Raw genomic sequence first — 20697 nt, forward strand, 5'->3', positions numbered from 1 at the left:
TGCGGGTGAAAAAACCCTATCCAAATTGGTCTGGACTGACAAAAAATAAGTTTTAATTATTTTAAAAACTTAAAATTTTTTTAACAGGTTAGACTCAAATTTATGAAATAGTTTAATTAAATATATTTAATATTTTTTTATTTTATTTTATTACTTTTAGAAATTATTAAATTTTTTAACATATTTTATACTAAATTAGATTTATCAACCGGTCCGATCTAATACTCAATAATAAATAGTCTATAATAAATTATAGGATAAGTTTAGACCAATAAAATTTATTACTGATCTAATTTATTAAGAGTGAAATTATTCTAGTACATTTCCATTCTTACACATAAAGCAAAAATTTTTGCCAAATTTATTATTATTATTTGTAGGAATGGAATTACAACAATTAATAAGGATTAGTTGTTGTGATATTGATTTATGATGATAAAAGATTGTTTAACTAAAATAGAAAAGGGCTTGTTAGTTGTTAACATTCTTCAGGCATCTTAGCCATGAAGGGTCACATTTAACGTTTTTATTCATTGATAATTGCTAGTACTATAAAAGTAGCCCAAGGCTTTTCATGTGTTCAAGAATCGGAATTATTTCGAAAGGTCATTCATATCGTGTGTGAAATAATAATATTTTATAACTAGACATAGTTATAATATACGAAAATTTTCAAGTGTATCATATATTTTAATAATTTTTAATTATTAATTTTAATTATAAAATATATATAATATATATAATTAAGAGTAACGGTTAAAATTTATTAAAATATTAATATATTGATATATTAAAAAAATTTTTTATAATAGAATAAATTATATAAATACCCGGTTGCCGATGGGATATAATAAATATATTTCGAACCCGGTTAATTAATTATTAGATAATTTGTTTGGTTTAAATTTATTTATTTTATAAAAAAAATGGAGCAATTAGAAACTAACACCATTATGTGCAAGTTGTACGAACGTGACCCCGATGATTAGACAATTATTTAAGTAGGAGGAATCCACAATAATCAATAATTAAAAGGACCAACACATGCTGTATATGGCAGAAATATCTAAGGAAAAAAAATAAATTACACAGTTATTATATGAATAAAGTATTATTTTGATCATTAATATATGATTAATAATTAAGATTTAAAATTTTGCAAAAAGAAAAAAAAAGTGTCACAAAAAAATTTTGGTGATATTTTTTTAATATATAAAAAGAGATATGACTTAATTAGTAATATTATTAATATTGATATTACTCATTCTGTTAATTATTAATATCAAATTTAACAGTAAAATAATATTAAATTTATTTAATTTTTTAAGACATAAATTAAATATTTAAAATATTAAAAATTAAATTAAAATTTAATCCAAATGTTAAAATTTAAAATAATATAATTTCAATCACTGCAAAAAAAAATTAAGAGAAATATAGAGATGTAGTAAAAAAAATGATACAAATCATTACTAATTTAGATGAGTAAAAAAATCGCAGAATATAAAAAATTTAGTGTAATATTGGTTAATCATTGACCAAGGGCTATTATAGTTTTAAGGGTTTGTCTAAAAAAATATATTATTAAACATATAGAGAGAAAGTGTGTGTTTAATAATATATATATTATTATTAAAGAGTAAAAGTCCTTGTATAAGCGTGAGAATAGTTAGGTCATAGGTGCTTGGTCTGACAAAATGAAATGTGCTGGATGTACTTGAAAATTGAGGATAAGATAATTCAACTTCAACCACATTTGGTGATAAGGAACCCACTTGCCTTAATTAAAACACCCAAACACACACATGTTTTAATATAAAAAGAATATAATATAAGGTGCTTTAAAAAGAATGTAATACGCCGTGACAACTTTTAGGCTTTAGTGTTATGGAAATATCATAATTTAATTGGAGCCAAAAAGTTATAATCTGGCCATTGAAAGTTACATTATAACAGATAAATTGATTCTCATTGTAATAACAATTTTAAAATATCTTAGCATGTATATTTAAAACACAATAAACTATAGTTATGGAGAAAAACAATTGTATTTAACTATTACAAAGTAAGAATGAAATAAAGAATAATTAATTATTGTTATATCATATATATATAATAAAACCTTATTTTAAGTATTTGTAAAAGGTTTAATTATTTTGTTGGTTTTTGTAGCTTTACTAAATTTTTAATTAGGTTTATATATATATTTTTTAATTGAGTTTTTATATTATTTTTAATTTTATAATTAGATTTTTTTATTTAAAAAATATTAAAATTAATAAAATATATTTTTTAAAATAAATGCAGTAAAAAATTTAATTAAATTTTTAATTATAAATATCTTCCACCTATAAAAAAATATTTAATTAATTTTAATATTTTTTATACTAAAAAAATCTAATTATAAAATTAAAATAAGATAAGAATTCAACTCAAAAAAATTTATGATTAGAAACCAAAAGGGCAAAACAGTAAAAGCGGATGAATTGTGAACCATGGTTAGAAAAGCAAACTGCAGTTGAAGTTTGCTGCTAAATGGACACACATGCAGCCTATCCGTTCATATTTCTATCCAACTTGTCAATCAGACACAAAATGTTTTTCAAATAAAAAATTTGAAAAGAAAAATTAAAGAAAAAAAAACTCTATCCATCCACTCATCGAGTTCCTTATTTTACAGTGACCCATGCAATATAAAAAAAAAAATTATAAAATCTCTCTCTCTCTCTCTCTCTCTCTCTCTCTCTCTCTCTTACGAGAGTTTCCGTTCTCGTTTTTTCTTCCTTTCTCCAAACACACTCTCTCTCTCTCTCTAAAACGCAGACTCTAACTTTCTTTTTCATCACCATCGCCGGAAAGGTTCGACTCGGAGTCCTGAACACTTGACTTGTGACTCTATCTCCATTTTTATTTATTTATTTATTTACTTGGAATTTGATTTTGCTTTCTGTGATCCGTTACTATCTGTGTGTTGAATTATTTATTTATTTGTGTGTGTGTTGTGATGGTTCTGTGAAGTTTAGGCAGTTACACGGTTTTCTGTTGTGTGTGTTTTGTTATTTTCGTCTCCGGAACGAAACGGTGCTGATCGTTTACCGGTTCAGTGGGTTTGCGTCTTCTGCTTTTGCTTGCTTGGTTGGTTGGTTGTTAAATGGAGTGTGAATCGTTGTTGATGTTAAAACGACGGCGTCGTTTGAAGTGAAGTTACTCGTATTAACGTGGTGATTATTAGGTTGAATCTGGTTGTGAATCTCGAACTGCTAAGTGCTAACTGCTGATTCGGTGTTTTTCGTCGTTTAAGGATCTAACCGTTTTTCGAACCCCAATCTGCTATTTTGTGTGTGTGCTGGTTTTGGGATACACATCACATGATCAAGTTATTTATCTTGTTTTTCAACTTTTTGTGCTCTTTTTTGATGATCCATTGAAGTTCACTGTTTTGTGACTTTTTTTTTTGCAGAATGGTCTAGACGGGAAGATGATAAAGTGATTGTTTCTTTTGATTTGATTTGGATTGAGATTTTTGGACCATTATGTATTTTGTGAAAGGTGGTTATCATATTTGAGATCATGTGAAATGAAGGGCTGTTTATCATTATTCTCTGTTTCACACGTATTTTAAACTGTGAAGACAGATTAAGTTGGTTTTATATTTTGTGGATTGAACTCTTTGGTTGTGGCTGCTGAAAATTATACTAGTTTTATTTTTCTTAACCGTGGAGTTAATGTCGCAAAGATGATTTCTATACACAATAAATTTATGGGGGAAATAGAATTTTATTCATGTAGGTGGTGTGTGCATATGGATAAGAACAAACGATGTTATCATTTTTAAATTCATCTTCTCTTTCTTATGTGATGGTTTTAAGAGTTAAGATGTGATGTTAGAGTGAATGGATATCTCATGAACAAAATTGAACCACAGTGGTTGTCTGGTAATAGTGACTGTCAGTGGTAAAGATGAAAACTAGCTAACTGGTAAACTTGCAAAGTGAGGATGTTTCTTCATCTACATGAAGTTATATCATTACAGTGTTCATGAATGCCCTGAGGATTGTATTTTGTAGTAATTGTTTTGGGCATTATCATGTTTGGATCACTAGAGTACTTACTTGTGTGCTTCTTTGCCTCTTGCTTTTCTCTTGGGACCCTAGAAAGAAGTAATTTATTTATTTATTATTTAGTTATGATTTGATAGGAGAGAAGGACATAAAAGAAAGATACTCCTTGACTGGCCATGGCATCAAGATCATATGCTAATCTCTTTGACTTAGCTTCTGGAGGAGATTTGCTGGATATTCCTCGCACCCCAAGAGCTCTTCCAAGGATTATGACTGTTCCTGGAATTATCTCTGACCTTGATAGTTGTGGTGCTAATGATGGGGATTCAGATGTTAGCTCCTCTGGTTGCCGGGAGCGGAAGATCATTGTCGCAAACATGCTGCCATTGCATGCTAAAAGAGATGCAGAAAATTCTAAGTGGTGCTTCAGTCGGGATGAGGATTCAATTTTACTACAATTGAAAGATGGTTTTTCTTCTGATACGGAGGTAATTTATGTGGGTTCACTTAAGGTTGATATAGATGCCAGTGAGCAGGAAGAAGTTGCCCAGAGATTACTGGATGACTTCAATTGTGTACCTACCTTCCTATCGCATGATCTCCAGAAAAAGTTCTATCTTGGGTTTTGCAAGCAGCAGCTCTGGCCTCTCTTTCATTATATGCTACCAGTGTGCCCAGATCATGGTGATCGCTTTGACCGCATACTATGGCAGGCTTATGTTTGTGCAAACAAAATATTTGCCGACAAGGTTATGGAAATAATCAATCCTGATGATGATTTTGTCTGGGTTCATGATTATCACCTGATGGTTTTGCCTACTTTCTTGAGGAAGCGATATAATCGAGTTAAACTTGGATTCTTCTTGCACAGTCCTTTTCCTTCATCTGAAATTTATCGAACTTTACCTGTAAGGGATGAAATTTTGAGGGGACTTCTGAATGCTGATTTAATTGGTTTTCATACATTTGATTATGCACGCCACTTCCTTTCTTGCTGCAGCAGAATGCTAGGTCTGGACTATGAATCTAAGCGAGGACATATAGGACTTGATTACTTTGGCCGTACTATATTTATCAAAATTTTGCCGGTTGGCATTCACATGGGTAGGCTTGAATCTGTATTAAATCTTCCTTCTACATCTGCTAAACTAAAAGAGATTCAGGAAGAGTTTGAGGGTAAGAAGGTGATTGTTGGTGTTGATGATATGGATATTTTTAAAGGCATCAGTTTGAAACTTCTAGCTGTGGAGCATCTGCTGCAGGAGAATCCAGATATGCAGGGCAAAGTTGTCCTTGTTCAAATTGTAAATCCTGCGAGGGGTTTAGGGAAGGATGTTCAGGAAGCAAAGAAGGAAACATATTTAATTGCCCAGAGGATTAATGATACCTATGGATCAGAGGAATATCAGCCTGTCAAACTCATTGACCGCCATGTTCCTCGATTTGAGAAGAGTGCTTATTATGCTGTAGCTGAATGTTGCATTGTAAATGCAGTAAGGGATGGCATGAACCTTGTCCCATACAAATATCTTGTCTGCAGGCAACGAACTGCTAAACTAGATGAAGCATTGGGTAGGAAAGTTGATTCTCCTCGAACAAGCATGCTTGTTGTGTCTGAGTTCATTGGTTGTTCACCTTCTCTTAGTGGGGCTATCAGGGTCAATCCCTGGGACATTGATGCTGTTGCTGATGCTCTGAGCTTGGCCCTTACAATGAATGATTCTGAGAAGCAATTGCGCCATGAGAAACACTATCGGTATGTCAGTTCTCATGATGTAGCATATTGGGCACGCAGCTTTATGCAGGATTTGGAGAGAGCCTGCAAAGATCATTACACCAAAAGGTGCTGGGGAATTGGCTTGGGTCTAGGGTTTAGAGTTGTTTCTCTTTCTCCTGGATTTAGGAAGTTGTCTATTGATCATGTTGTTTCAGCTTACAAGCGAACCAATAGAAGGGCCATCTTTCTTGATTATGATGGTACTGTTGTACCACACTCTTCTATAAATAAAGTCCCCAGCCCGGAAGTCATATCTGTGCTAAACGCTCTGTCTAGTGATCCCAAGAACATTGTTTTCATTGTTAGTGGGAGGGGAAGAGATTCTCTGAGTGATTGGTTCAGTTCATGCCAATTGCTGGGACTTGCTGCTGAGCATGGTTACTTTTTAAGGTCGATCATTTTAATCTTACAGATATTGGGAACCTTTTGAACCCCATTTCAGAAAAATTGAAATGCAAAATAAATAAAGCTAAACCACTAATATGTTCTTCTTAATGGATGCAGGTGGAGTAGAGATTCTGAATGGGAATGCAGTCACTTGTCTGCAGACCTTGACTGGAAAAACATAGCAGAACCTGTCATGCAGTTGTATACAGAGGCAACTGATGGTTCCAGCATTGAAATTAAGGAAAGTGCTTTGGTGTGGCATCATCAAGATGCAGACCCGGATTTTGGTTCCTGCCAAGCCAAGGAATTGTTGGATCACTTGGAAAGTGTACTTGCAAATGAACCAGCAGTTGTTACGAGAGGCCAGCATATTGTTGAAGTTAAGCCACAGGTAATGTTTTCTTGAAATTACTTCCCTATGGTCTTGTATTTAAATTGTGCAGGAATCTGGAACTAACTTCAATGTTTTACTATCCTCACTGCAGGGAATAAGCAAAGGTTTGGTAGCCGAAAAGGTTATATCAACCATGTTTAATGGTGGTAATCCACCGGATTTTGTTATGTGCATTGGCGATGATAGGTCTGATGAAGACATGTTTGAGAGCATTTTAAGGTCAGTATCCTGCCCGTCATTACCAGCGACTCCAGAGATTTTTGCCTGCACTGTAGGTAGGAAGCCGAGCAAGGCGAAGTATTTTCTTGACGACACTTTGGATGTAGTGAAGTTACTTCAGGGTCTTGCTTCTTCATCCAATCCAAAACCCAGGCATCTTGCGCAATTCCAAGTTTCTTTCGAGAGCACAATTTGAGAGTTTGAAGGTAGGGCAAGGCAACCTTTGTTGATTTGTTGTGCTGCTCAGTGCTCTACCTGGGAGGATTCTTCAGCTTTGAATCAGAGAAAAAGTTTTGGTTATTTAATCTTAACATGACCGAACCGCACCATGCTGTTGTCGGGCTTCTAATATTCCTTGCTTGCATGGTTCCTGGTGGTATAGGTTTTTTCTGAATAGTGAGTCTCATGGATGGCCTGACAAATTCTTCTTTTCTGTAAATGGTAATTGGTAACAACATCAATTGTTACATTTGTTGGTGCAACGACGCCGAGATCTTAAGTTGTGCTTTTTGTTAGAATGGTGTATCGGTGTTGTGCACCAAAACTTGTATAGTTTACAATATTTTTCTTACAAATATATAATGGCAATCGGGTTTGATATATCTTTGCTTCAAAAACACTGGTTAATTGCAGAATTTAATCAATTTATAGTATAGTTGTAGCTAGCAGTGAAAACAAATCATTAATTCTTCCAATTATGATAGAGAGAATTTTATCAACAATCCAGAAAAAAAAAAAAAAGAAAAGAAAAACTTAACAAAGCTCGTTACTAATTTATTGACAAAGTTCAGCAATTAGCAAACTAGAATAAAAATAATTATAATTAAAGAAAAATCAAAATTAAACAATAAATCAAAGTTTAATAATTATGATACATAATTTCTCTTCGGCTCGAAATGATCATACTTAAATAACATTATTTTTTTTGTTTGTTTGCGTTGCAACATCATTTTTTAGTTTGTTTGCGTTGCAATTTTGACTAATTTGACCTCAGTGCTTACTTTTTTTGCTCCTGTGCCTCTGTGCATGATGGCACTTAACCAAAGTCAACTATGTGATTTTTAGCGTGAGGGTTGGATTAATTTCACTTTTATTTCTTTTTTTTTCTTCCAGATTTTTTAGTTTTTTGTGGAAAACAAGAAACCATTATTTTTGACTTGTTGTGACGGTATCAAAAGCTGATTTTATTATGGTTTTAAATCTGAGTCATAGAGAGTCTTTTCGATAACCAGAGTGATCTTTCTGCCACCCATATAACTTATCAAGTTCTTAAAATTTTGTAGCAATTCAGAAGATTTTTGGTTGACTGATTTTTTTTTGTTTCTTTCTTGGACCCAGAATCCACTGACAGTCTTCTTAGAATCCTCTTTTGAAACCCATTCTTGGTTGGCACTGGAGCTTGAATTCACAACGTTGTTTGAAGTCTCTAAATTAAGCCTCTCTAAAAGGTTTCTGGAGAGATTATCCAAAATATCAAACTTCAAATTCATCATCGTTGAAATCCTATTTTTCATTTTGCATCAAACAGCCTCATTTTCTTCTCTTGATATTCATCATTCTTTTCTCTTTCTCGTTAACCCCTTCTCTCATTCCGTGACTTGTACCCTCAAATTCAAGACAGTAACAAAACGTATTTGCTGTCTTTTTCTTGCTTGTAGAATCATCAGAATCTACTGAGAGGTTCTTTCAGTTTGTTCTCGTTGCTGGATGAAGAATGTAGTCTGCATTGAAACCATTGGCAGCGTAGTTTGGCTCTATGCTTTTCCATTCTTTTCTTTAGCAATGAAGAAAACGTGAGTTGAACACAATTTCACTTTTATTTCTTTTTTTGTCCTCCAGACTTTTTACTTCTATGGGAAGTAAGAAACCACTATTCTTGACCTGCTGTGAAAGTGTCGAAAGCCGGTTTTATTGCGAATTCAAATCCGAGTCATAAAGAGTCTTTTCGATAACCAGAGTGATCTTGCTACCACCCATATCACTTATCAAGTTCTTGAAACTTTGTGGCAATTCAGAAGATTTTTGGTTGACTAGTTTTTTTGTTTCTTTCTTTCGGAACTTATCTAAATTGTGGATTATTGACATCTTCTATCCAATAACTTGCGGAACATATTAAATTCTTATTTTATTTTTATTTGTTATTTTATCTTTTTCTTCTAGAAATAAAATTTATTTAGTTATACTTATCTTTCTCTAACAGAATCATCTAGTGATTTTGGTTGTTTTAACTAGCTTATTTTAAAATTCAAAATCAATTTAGTAATTAGTATAAATAGATAGCATTATAAGCTTGAAGTACTTGATCAATTTGAATCTCTTATTTATTATATATTATTAATTTTATAATTAAAATATATTATATGTCATTCTTTTATTGTAATTAATTTTTTTTAATTAAGAAGTTTTATTTTTTTATTGTCCCACTCCCTTAATCTTTCTTATATATCATTATTAATGATTAATTATAATTTTTACAACTAAAATATATAATATGATATTTTTAATTACAATGGAAATTAAATTAAAATTAAAATATGTCATATGAGATAAATTTTTTTCAAAATTAATAAGTTTTCTCTTTCTATCTTTTTCTTTATCTCTCTCCTCTATTTTTCTCTATCTTTCTCATTCTATAACTTATAATTTATATTTTATATTACTAATTAAACAACTAAAATGTGTCATAAGACATTTTTTTATTACAATTAAAATAAAATATTTTTTTCTAAAATTAAAAAATTCCATTCTTTCCTTTTTTTTTCTCATGCTTTTTTTTCTTCTTTGTCTGTCATTCTCTTTCTCTCTCTATTCTTTTCACTCTTTAAAAATAATATTAATAAAATAATATAATTTAAATAAATTCATAAAATAAGAAACGTATTAAATTTGTAATAAAATATAATTAAAAAAGGTAATTTCGCAATATTATTCGCATAGAAAAAAATTATATAATTATTATCATATGGATGCTTTTTCAATTTTATTTTTTATTTAATTTTAATTTTTTATTATTTATCTTTTCAATTTATATTTTTATTTTTTTTTTCGCATATTTATTACATACAATTTGGAGAGAATACCAATACTATGATTAAACATAAGATTTAGTTATTGTTCCGAAACAAAATTTGAGTTAATTTGCCAATGAGTAATAGTTCAAATGACATAGTCTCCCCATACTCAATTAAGAGGTTGCGGGTTCAAATCTCCTATCTTTGGTAAAAAAAAAATTTTGAGTTAATTTTATAATTATTAATGTAATTTTTTATACTAATATATAATTATATTTTTAAATAATAAATTTAAAAATTAAAAAATTTTATTTGTACAATAGACTTAATACCTAACTAAATATAAAGTATACATATTAAATTTTTTTATTTTTTAATAATGAATGCTAAAACTAATTGTTAGTAAAAAATTAAAATCTTGTACATAATAATAAATTAAATAAATCAATAAAATTTTTATATAAAATAATAACTAAAAAACTTAATATTTGACTTTTTTATTTTTTGGTCTATAAGAGCTTAGTCTCCTCGGTCAATGAAAACTTTTATCTCAACAATTTTTTGTAAAAAATGGTCATTTGACTTTGTGAATCTTTTTGCAATAATCTACAATATTTGGACTACGTCAACGTAATTTTTTAAAATTTATAATTTCATATATTATTACGGATAAAATTACTATATTTACTCATTTTTGCTCACTGTTATTCGAGTAATAATTTGTAATTCGTATTCTGAATTAAATATCAATATAGTAGAATTAGTATCACTGACAAATTTTTATAATTTGTCCAAGGTATGAAGAACGTTCAAGTCAGTAGAGTTGGCTCTGTATCTCAATCTCAGCTTTCCACGTTGTTTGGGCTTTTGGGCTCTCCTTCCTAATAATGGGCCTTCCACGTAACCTAATGGGCTTTAGTTTTGTAATTAACTTTTTTTTCTATTCATTCTTTTTTGGCAAATCACCTAAAAACAGGCTGCAACAGTTTTATTTATTGATGATTGAAAAGAGACACGAAAAGAAAGAAATGACGCCAATCCAAAAAAAGAAAAAAGGAAATGACAAAATAGTAAATTTATAAATTGATGAAAATTCAGTTGGAGTCGACTTCACGTAAAATTGATAGCCAAGAGCCGTTAAATGAAAATTTAGTCAAATCAAAATTACCCCTTAATTTATCAAATCGAAAGATATTGTGAAAAAAAAAAAAACAAATGTCATACAATTTTTGTCATTATCTTTTTTCTTTTTTTTGTTTGGGGGGGGGGGGGTTCATTTGTGCAGTATTAGCTTAATTTTCTTTATTTTAAATTAAGTGAAAATACATCGAATTATTAATTACCACAATTTTTTTAACATGTCTACTACTTAAGCAAGATTATACGAAGAATTCGGTTATAAGAGAATGTGAGCCACCGAATTATTAAATGCCAAAACTCTAGCCAATATTGCAATAATGAACCCATCACCTCATCGTTGAAATTCATGCAAGGAATCATAGAAGGGAAAGAAAAAAGTAAAACAAAAAATAAAAAAATAAAAAATAAAAGGAATGGCATGGCCATTGGTATGGAATGTTTTCTTTGAAATAGTCACAAGATGACAAGAGGACACTACAACAATAAGATGAATATTTCACCAACACAATAATTGAGTGATGACACTTTTAAGTTCGTCTCTACTATAATGAACTGGATCTCTTGGCTGTATACATGTCTCAAAAGCCATAAATATAAAAAGCTATACACCTAGTGTCTAGTGTCCAGTGATAGATTCATTTTGTCGTGTTTTCATGAATTATATGCACTTGAACTCAAATGAACAACAATAAAAATAATAACAATACAAAAGTGAGTGGAGTTAACGGAAACTAGAAAATTAGAATCATTGCATAATGCATAACTTTTAAGCCTTAATTTGTACTTGATGAGGATCTATGTCGTTCCATAATAAGAATTAAGAATTGCTAATTTTAAATAAAGTGTTACATTAAAAAATAAAGAAAAGTATGAGGAGCCAATAGAATATTTATACAATGTGTACAATGGAGGTTTAGGGAGTATTAGAGATATAACTATTAGTGTTATCTTTTTTCATCAGTTGAAGCTTTTGGGATGAGTTGTATCATGACATGGTATTAGAACTCTAAACCCTTTTGAGAAGATGTTTATTATCCCTAGTACTCGAATGGTTATTCTAGATAGTATGAGAAATGTTCACGATTTTATAGAGATGATGAATGCTTCCTGACACATCCATAAATTAAACACACTTATTATTACTATTATCCTACTTGTCTTGCATATGAATCTGATCACCAGTTACCAATTAAAGATTCCACTGTTTATATCTAAGAAAGACAACACTTTTATTAGAAGAGTGGGAATGAAGGAGACTATTTTGTTGTTGTCGGTTTAGGGTTTAATGAAGGAATAGAAAATTGGCCACTTTTGTCCTTGTGAATTGTGATGATGCTCTTTCTTGTTTTTCTTCCTTTCGGAGCATTATGCATACACAAATTCTATTAAAAAAACCTGCTGTTATTGGATCCAATGCCATGCCAAGTTGATATGTTACGGTCTCTTCACGTGCCATGCCATCATTGCCAGCTTGCTCTCATGAATGCACTTATATATGCATGTTTGATAGAGTTGGAATCATGCTATTTTTAACAATTATTTTCTATACATTTAATCCACACATTTACTTTTATTATTGGATATGATCGACGTAAAATTCATATTACCTAAGTTTTATATCTTAGTGTACAAGTTTTTTTTTTTAAAAAAAGATTTAAATGTTAAAATAAAAATCACAGCAAAATCTATTGTGATAAAATAAATATTTTTTTTAAAGAGTAAAGTATCGTTCTTATCTCCAACGTTTGGGGTAAGTTTCAAAGTTGTCCCTAATGTTTCAATCGTCCTATTTAAGTCCCTAACATTTTAAAATTGATTCAATGTTATCCTGCCATTAGGGATCCGTTAACAGAATTAACGGTGAAACAAAATTGAGACGATTTTGAAACGTTAGAGACTTAAATAGGACGAAAAAGTTAGGGACAAAAACGATACATAAAAATAAATTTTAATTTAATTTTATCTTTCAATAATATTAATTGTTTACTGTACATAGTATTCAATTATTTTTCAATTACATCTAAATAAATTACACTTAATCACATTACTTTCATTTTAAATAAATTTATTTTTTTATAATTTTAAAGAATTTTGATACATTAGAGACAAAAGGTATAATTTATATTTTATTGTATATATATTATTTTTTTCTTTTCTACAAGTTTATATACTAATCATTCTACAAACATTTTATGATAACTAAAAATCTTTAAGAGTAAAATTATAAAAAAAATCAATTAATTTAAAATGAAAGTAATATGATTAAGTGTAATTTACTTAGATGTGATTAAAAAATAATTGAATACCATGTATAGTAAAAAATTGATATTATTGAAGGATAAAATTAAAATTTATTTCTATGTATCATTTTTGTCCCCAACGTTTTCGTTCTATTTAAGTCCCTAACGTTTTAAAATCGTCTCAATTTTGTCCTGCCGTCAATTCTGTTAACGGATTCCTAACGGTAGGACAACATTGAGTCAGTTTTGAAACGTTATGGACTTAAATAGGACGATTAAAACGTTAGGGACAACTTTAAAACTTACCCCAAACGTTAGGGACAAAAACGATATTTACTTTTTTTAAATAAGTTAGCACTACTAGTTACAGCAAGAGACAATGAGGGTACCATTATTATTCATTTATTTGTTCATTCTTTTGAATGTTGCATGGCATGGACCACGAAACCAATGGATAATGCATCTATGCAAGGTTGTGTATAATGGAGGCCAATGCGTGAATTATATTCATTTCAGTTTGTCAGAAGAGAACATAGAGAAAAAGACACAACATGATACCAATAAAAATCTATGCTCCAATTTATGCTAAGATGATGACACAGATCAAGCACTGTTTTTAGTAATGTTTGAGTTAAGTTTTATTTATTTTTTTGTCTTAAAAAAATTTAAATAAGCTTAATGTATGTTGTCTTATTGTTAACATTATTAGTACATTTACAATGAAAATATGATTATTTAACCAATTTACTCTCTTCATCCTAAAAAAAGTTAATAATATTTATGTTAAAAGAAATTATTAAAATTTATTTGATGAATAAATAAGTTGATAATGAAGCCAATAATATATTGACACTTACAATAGATGGATTGAAAATATTTGGTTAACGGTTATCTATTTTTAACCGTCAAAGCGAATACAACTCTTTCATTTCGAACTCAAGAATTCGGAATGAACTAAACCTCTTTAAGTAGAATTCGAAATAGTCAACCGCCAATTTCAACATGTTGGGCGATATTATTATTGCTGAACCCAATGTTTACATTGCATTTGCAGGTAAAAGAGTAATTGAACAAATGTTGAATACGACAATACTCGAAAATTCACAAGAAACTAAATATTTATTTCAAAAAGACTTATTTGATTCAATTGTACTTAACTAATTAAATTACCGCTTACTCTCTTTATTTATAGTTACTAATTAATAGTGAGACAATATTAAATTTATGATAAATCGAATTTAGTTTATTCGATTTAATGCTGATATAGATTATTGATATTTTTAACTTTTAAGTTAAACTTTAAAATATAAATGTCAATAAAAAATATCTCTTATTTAAAGTAAAAAAATAAAAAAAATAAGAATAAAAATCTAACTTTTGTATTTTAGTTCAAATTCTAAAAAATATACATTTTTATAAACTCATGAATGTAAGATGGAACATTAAACAATTTTTTAAAATTTATTAAAAATCATTATTAGAATTTATTACTTTGATGCTGTTACTTTTAGTTTAGATTTTTCAGAGCATAAAATCATCAAAATATAAGTTTTATACTTAATTTTATAAATTAAATGATAATTTAAGTGATATAATATTTTAATTATTTTTCAAATGACATATTGTATAAATATAGTTGGTCATTATATATTGTATAACTATTTGTTATTTCTAATTTTGAAAAAATTCAAATTTTAACTCCTATACCACTTTGGAATGCCTATTTTATATTAATTTTTAACATCAAAAGTCTCGGTAATAATTTATAAATACTAATGAGTGAAATGATAATTTTTAATAAAGTTTTAGAAATCGTTTAATGTTCTGTTTTACATTCATAAGTTTATAAAAATGTAAATTTTCTAAATTTGAACTAAAACACAAAAGTTAAATTTCTATTCTTATTAATTTTGATTTTTTTATATTTTATTTAAATTCAAATAGGAGGTATTTTTTATTGACATTTGTATTTTAAAGTTATATAGAATTAACTTAAAAATAAAAAATATCAATAATTTATATCAGTATTAAATCGAATAAACTAAATTCGATTTACATTGAAAAAACCGTAAATAAAATTTAGTTGATTCGATTTACATAAAAATAAAATCGGGCATGCATGTAATTTTGTAAGTTATTTTATTTTAAGATATTTATATAATATTAATTTTATTTGATTTATTTGTGTGATTTATCATTTATCTATTAAAATTTATTTAATTTTTTATTAAAATATAATATTTTAAATGTAATGAATAAAATTAAGACTTGACATAAACATAAAACATTAAAACAATATTTTAAATAAATTATTATATTTTTTATGTGAAATTATACGAGAAAATGTTATGATTATTATATTATAGTATTATAACTATAATATAATAATAAATTATAATAGTTTTATAATTAGTAACAGGATAATAATAAATTAAAGATATTATTAGTTTTTGTTTTTGTTTTTTATTTTTTATTTTTAGTATTAGTATATATGTTTTGTTTTTTAAATTTTGTAAAAAATAAAACAAATATTTAAAACTTTTAAAAATATTATTGAGAATTTGAGATACATATTATAATACAAAAGGAGTAATGAGTAATAATTAGGGTTAAGTAACCTTTTTTTTTTTACTTTTAACTTATGAAAATGTATAGTATTAATATTCGGTACAATTTTTAAAATTAAATGGTACCTTTTTAAAAAACTATTTTAGTGTTTATGGAGAAGTTAAAAAAAATTACTTCTCTTATAATAATTTTTTTTATTACTTTTTTTTTTAAATAAACACTTTTAGAACATAAAAAACTAAACACAAAATAACTTATTTATAAGTTATTTTTAATATAAGTATTTATTCTTTAAACTATTTTTTTTAAAAAAATTTAATTAAGCTATTTAGCTAAATTAGGCAGACTTTTGTGTGAAATTTAAATTTTTTAAAATAAAAAATTAATAAAATAATAAAATAAAAATTAATTATTATTAATTTTGTAATTTCTAACAAATATGTATTTTAATATTTTAATTTAAAAATAATTAACTTTTCAATTTATCATTTTATTAATTTTTTCACTATAGAAAATTTTGATACTTCTGTTCTCCGTTTAACATGATCATGAATAAGTATCTTAATAGAACAAGAGTTAAGGCAATGGTAATTAATTTTTTAATAATAATTGAATTAAATTTAATTTAAACAATAAATATAACACAAAACACAAAGATAAATAAGTATATCAATTCTATTTAATATATTAATGAATACTAAGTAAATTATTTTTTTAATAAATTTTATTTTTAATTTCTTAACATAATTATTTTTTAAATTGAAGTACATAATTAAAAGTTGACAATATTTAGAATAGTATAATTTTAATGTACTAGTAACGTAAAATATTTTATACAATTATTTAATTTTATTAAATTTTTATAATTATTCATACCGTTAATGTAAAAAATAATTTTTTAATATAATATTATATAATTAAATATACATATAAAATTATTTTATATTAATAATGTATCAAAATTAAATTCTATTTAAAGTTTGAAAAGAGTATTGTATTGAACAAAAGATAATAAAAATAATATGCAATGTACTCTATTAAATTAATAATAACTAATACACGAAATTACATCAAACGAAAATAAAAAAAGAAGTATTTATTTATTTATTTTTATTTTTGGGCAAAAAAAAAAACAAAGAAAACAATCCACCGTGGTTAACGATGTTTTCATTTTCAAACACTTTTCAACGCTCTTTCTCTCTTTCCCTTTTCCACACTCAAAAACCCACTGTCTTTGGCTTTGCCTCCTCTTTCTGCTAAGAACCCAAAACCCCCATTATACAAAACCAAACAAGAGATTAAAAAAGATTGCTTTTTTATTCTTATTACCCCCTTCAGTTTCATTTATGCTTTTCAAATTAAAACCATCACCACCACCGATGAGCTAGGGTTGCAGCTTCACCACCATTGCTAAAACAAACACCTTCCATTTTCCCACACATTATTACTCACTTCAGTTTTGATTACAATGGGTAAGAATCTCTTGATTCTTCTTGGTCTCACTCTCTTGCTTCTCTTATTTGGAACCTTCTCAGTCTCAGCTGCACCATCCACTACTTCCCCTGCTAGTAAGTTTAGTTCATCAGTTTTTGGTGCCATGCAATTTTCACTTTTCAGCTCCCATTTTGATCAAAGTTGTGTTCTTTAGCTCACTTTTCCTCATGCCCTTGTTCTCATTCCTCAGAAATTGTTACTGGTTTTCTCTCCAATGCTGTGCCAGCTTTCACCAAGTGGGTGTGGTCCCTCAAGGCAACAACAAAAACGGGTAAATTTGGATCTGTGCTCAGCAATCGCCCACGTTGTGTTTTTTGGTGTTCTTGTGGTGGTTGATTTGTTAGACTTTGAATATGTTTGTGTGCTTGTGTGCTTTTTCTTATTGAATGTATGTTTTGTTTCGTTTGCTTGCTGCAGCGGTTTCCAGCAGGTCGATGATGAAGTTTGAGAGTGGTTACAATGTGGAGACAGTGTTTGATGGAAGCAAGCTTGGAATTGAGCCTTATTCTGTTGAGTTGTTGCCCAACGGGGAGCTTCTCATTCTGGATTCTTCCAACAGTAACCTTTACAGGATCTCATCTTCACTTTCTTTGTGTAAGTGTTGCCAAATGTGGGTTTGCTTATGCTGTAAAGTGTTTTAATTGCGATGGAGATAAGCAATGGAACCAATGTGCATCTGAATATCTCATTTGTAAGATTATGAGCTTAACGAATATGTATCATGAGATTGTACTGCATTTTCAGGTGTAACAGTAACCTGTGGGACTTATCTTTTTTCCATATAATATCCTGTGTGACAGTTAGACTCCTTGGATGTGTATATTTCATTAATTTGAGAATGATCATGTTCATGGCAATTCTGCAGATAGCAGACCGAAGCTGGTCGCGGGCTCTGTGGAAGGTTATACTGGACATGTTGATGGAAAGCACAGGGAGGCTAGGATGAACCATCCGAAGGGGATAACGGTTGATGACCGAGGGAATATCTATGTTGCAGATACTACTAACATGGCAATTAGGAAAATTAGTGATTCAGGTAGAATAAGCATTCATCTTCTAAACTCCCTCTTGGGTCAATGTTTTAATGTCTTCATATTGGCTAAATGAGAAATATAAACTTTGGTTGTCTGGATATTCTAGAAATTTGTGAATCTTTTGTGTGTTTGCACCCTTATAAAACTGTTACACTTTATATTGGAATCGGAGCCGGGAATTTTTATTGGATTAACATTTCTATTCAGGGGTTACTACAATTGCAGGAGGAAAATGGATTCGTGGAGGGGGCCATGTTGATGGACCAAGTGAAGAAGCTAAGTTTTCTGATGACTTTGACGTGGTTTATGTTGGTAGTAGTTGTTCCTTACTCGTCATAGACAGAGGAAACCGAGCGATCAGGGAAATTCAACTTCACTTTGATGACTGTGCCTATCAATATGGTAGCGGATTCCCACTTGGTAAAGTATATCCTTTAAGTTCTCCTGTAGAAAATTCTGTTAGCTGTTAACTACAAATATAGACTGATTGCAGTCATTGTTGCAGGGATTGCAATGCTTGTTGGGGCCGTCTTCTTTGGTTATATGCTGGCATTGTTGCAGCGAAGACTCGGTACAATTGTTGGTTCACAGGATGTGAGCACTTAGTCTTGTCTTTTCCCTTGTGCACTATTCTAAATGTGAATGATATGGGAAATTTGATTAGCCATTAATGGATATAGTTCTCTGTCGATAGTAACATCAATGGATTAACATGTGGCAGATATTTAAAATTGTTGTTCTTAAAGTTAAACCAATATTTTTTGTAGGATCAGGTTCAAGTGATGTCTTCCATTTCACCTAGTCCTTTTCAACAGCCCATGAAATCTGTGAGGCCTCCCTTGATTCCATCCGAATTCGAACCTGAAAAGCAAGAGGAAGGCTTCTTTGGGTCCCTTGGAAAGCTACTTGCCAATGCCTCTGCATCAATGGTGGAGATAATGGGAGGAATATTTCCTGTTTTCAGAAGAAAACCACAAAGCTACAAGTTTCAAAGACAACCTCTGGTCCCACTGCAACATCAAAAGCAAGCTTGGCCGGCACAGGAAAGTTTCGTGATTCCTGATGGAGATGAGCCTCCTTCTATCGACATGAGAACCCCAACCCCTCGAAAAACATACCCTTTCATGTCTAAAGACGCTGAGAAAATGCAGCAATTAAGGCAAAGTAGAGCATTTTACAATGGATGGGACGGTGATCTTCAGCAGCAGCAACTGCAGCAGCAGCAACAACCACAAAGACATCATCATCGTCATCAGTACCAGTCATCGACCCCTCACACTTACTTCGAGCAAAGCCGCGAGACGACCAATGAGATAGTGTTCGGGGCGGTGCAGGAACAAGATGGTAAGGAGGAGTCTGTGGTAATAAAGCCTGTGAACTATGGTGACTCGCTATATGAACATCACAATATCCGGTCTAGAGTGAATTCCATGGGTTATGCCCACAGGTATTGAGTGTATACAATTTAGGAATTTTAGAAGTAACAAAGCCTCAATCCATCTTTTGATTGGAGAGGGAAAATGAAGAAATCAAGTAGTTAGTATAATGATTTCTTTCAGATGTATCTTAGCAAGGAGAAGCTGGTCATTATGATGTGAATTGTTTTATTCAGTTTTGCCAAATTTAGGTTGCTGTATTATTTTAGATCAATAGATTCTGCATTTTACTTCTTATGATCTCATCACAAAATGATCAATAGTTCTTTGGGAAGAAAAAAAAAAAAAAACTATTTTCTTTTCTGTTCTGAACTTTTTTCATTTGAACTTGAGCTTGCTCTTCCTAGATTACCAAATATCAACAAGATAAGTGGTCTAAAATTCTAACCAGACAAAATCAAGAATTCAAGACTAATTCAGCTTTTGGTTATGTTTCTCATCTCATTTGCAATGGCATGCATGACTGGATTGAAATCTCTTGAGAATGATAAGAGTTTCTTCACATTATGCTTTGAATTTGAATAAAGGGACAGATACTTATTACTTTCATTGGTGATCCACATCCACCAAGAAATTGAGTTGTAATAATAATTAATAGAGGATAGAAGATTCTGTTAGGAACCGAAAAGTGGTATCTTTTATTCCAAACTTAGATTTCTAAACACCAACCAAAGGATTAATGAGGTGGGTGAGAAGTATTTTCCAAAATTAATTTATTGCTATTATGATCATGATGTGACGTGTATGGAGCTACCACAACACAAATTAAGTTATGATGACTTTATTTATTGAATTTAGGGTTTAGGGTCATACATTGTTAGTCATGATCAACTAATATAGAGAAATGATTTTCTTCCAAACAAGAAATTGAAACTTTATAAGGAGTAATAATAACTTTTTCTAGGTCTACATCTTATGATATCTTCTAGGGTGATC

At 29.6% G+C, this 20697-nt stretch overlaps 2 protein-coding genes across 7 annotated transcripts; both read left to right on the forward strand.

The window, feature by feature from the left end:
• Window positions 1–2570: 2570 nt before the first annotated feature.
• Window positions 2571–7438, forward strand: LOC107631459 (putative alpha,alpha-trehalose-phosphate synthase [UDP-forming] 9). 4 transcript variants are annotated; one of them, XM_021119659.2, is made up of 5 exons: window positions 2571–2859; window positions 3461–3549; window positions 4199–6228; window positions 6343–6616; window positions 6711–7438. In XM_021119659.2, exons 3-5 carry the CDS (start codon window positions 4238–4240, stop codon window positions 7032–7034), a joined length of 2589 nt encoding a protein of 862 aa, XP_020975318.1. In that variant the 5' UTR covers window positions 2571–2859; window positions 3461–3549; window positions 4199–4237; the 3' UTR covers window positions 7035–7438. The 4 variants fall into 4 exon arrangements, with proteins under 4 accessions (XP_020975318.1, XP_016190401.1, XP_016190400.1 ...); XM_088508134.1 differs by having other exon boundaries at window positions 2728–2859; window positions 4185–6228; XM_016334915.3 differs by lacking the exon at window positions 3461–3549.
• Window positions 7439–16966: 9528 nt separating this feature from the next.
• Window positions 16967–19996, forward strand: LOC107631458 (uncharacterized). Of its 3 annotated transcripts, none has more exons than XM_016334910.3 (7): window positions 16967–17365; window positions 17482–17562; window positions 17709–17885; window positions 18157–18327; window positions 18533–18745; window positions 18831–18919; window positions 19093–19996. In XM_016334910.3, exons 1-7 carry the CDS (start codon window positions 17266–17268, stop codon window positions 19777–19779), a joined length of 1518 nt encoding a protein of 505 aa, XP_016190396.1. In that variant the 5' UTR covers window positions 16967–17265; the 3' UTR covers window positions 19780–19996. The 3 variants fall into 3 exon arrangements, with proteins under 3 accessions (XP_016190396.1, XP_016190397.1, XP_016190398.1); XM_016334911.3 differs by having other exon boundaries at window positions 16984–17365; window positions 19099–19996; XM_016334912.3 differs by having other exon boundaries at window positions 16984–17365; window positions 18551–18745.
• Window positions 19997–20697: the final 701 nt, after the last annotated feature.

Source organism: Arachis ipaensis, chromosome B3 (genome assembly GCF_059453495.1).
Source record: "Arachis ipaensis isolate K30076 ecotype BB chromosome B3, ASM5945349v1, whole genome shotgun sequence".
In the NCBI taxonomy this organism is placed as follows: domain Eukaryota; kingdom Viridiplantae; phylum Streptophyta; class Magnoliopsida; order Fabales; family Fabaceae; genus Arachis; species Arachis ipaensis.

Excerpts from the sequence above, each read along its gene's own strand:
- LOC107631459 (XM_021119659.2), top strand. The coding sequence starts at position 4,238 with ATGGCATCAAGATCATATGCTAATCTCTTTGACTTAGCTTCTGGAGGA. Across the intron at positions 6,229-6,342 it reads GAGCATGGTTACTTTTTAAG|GTGGAGTAGAGATTCTGAAT; the intron begins GTCGATCATTTT and ends TAATGGATGCAG. Across the intron at positions 6,617-6,710 it reads TTGTTGAAGTTAAGCCACAG|GGAATAAGCAAAGGTTTGGT; the intron begins GTAATGTTTTCT and ends TCCTCACTGCAG.
- LOC107631458 (XM_016334910.3), top strand. The coding sequence starts at position 17,266 with ATGGGTAAGAATCTCTTGATTCTTCTTGGTCTCACTCTCTTGCTTCTC. Across the intron at positions 17,886-18,156 it reads CTCATCTTCACTTTCTTTGT|ATAGCAGACCGAAGCTGGTC; the intron begins GTAAGTGTTGCC and ends GCAATTCTGCAG. Across the intron at positions 18,920-19,092 it reads CAATTGTTGGTTCACAGGAT|GATCAGGTTCAAGTGATGTC; the intron begins GTGAGCACTTAG and ends TATTTTTTGTAG.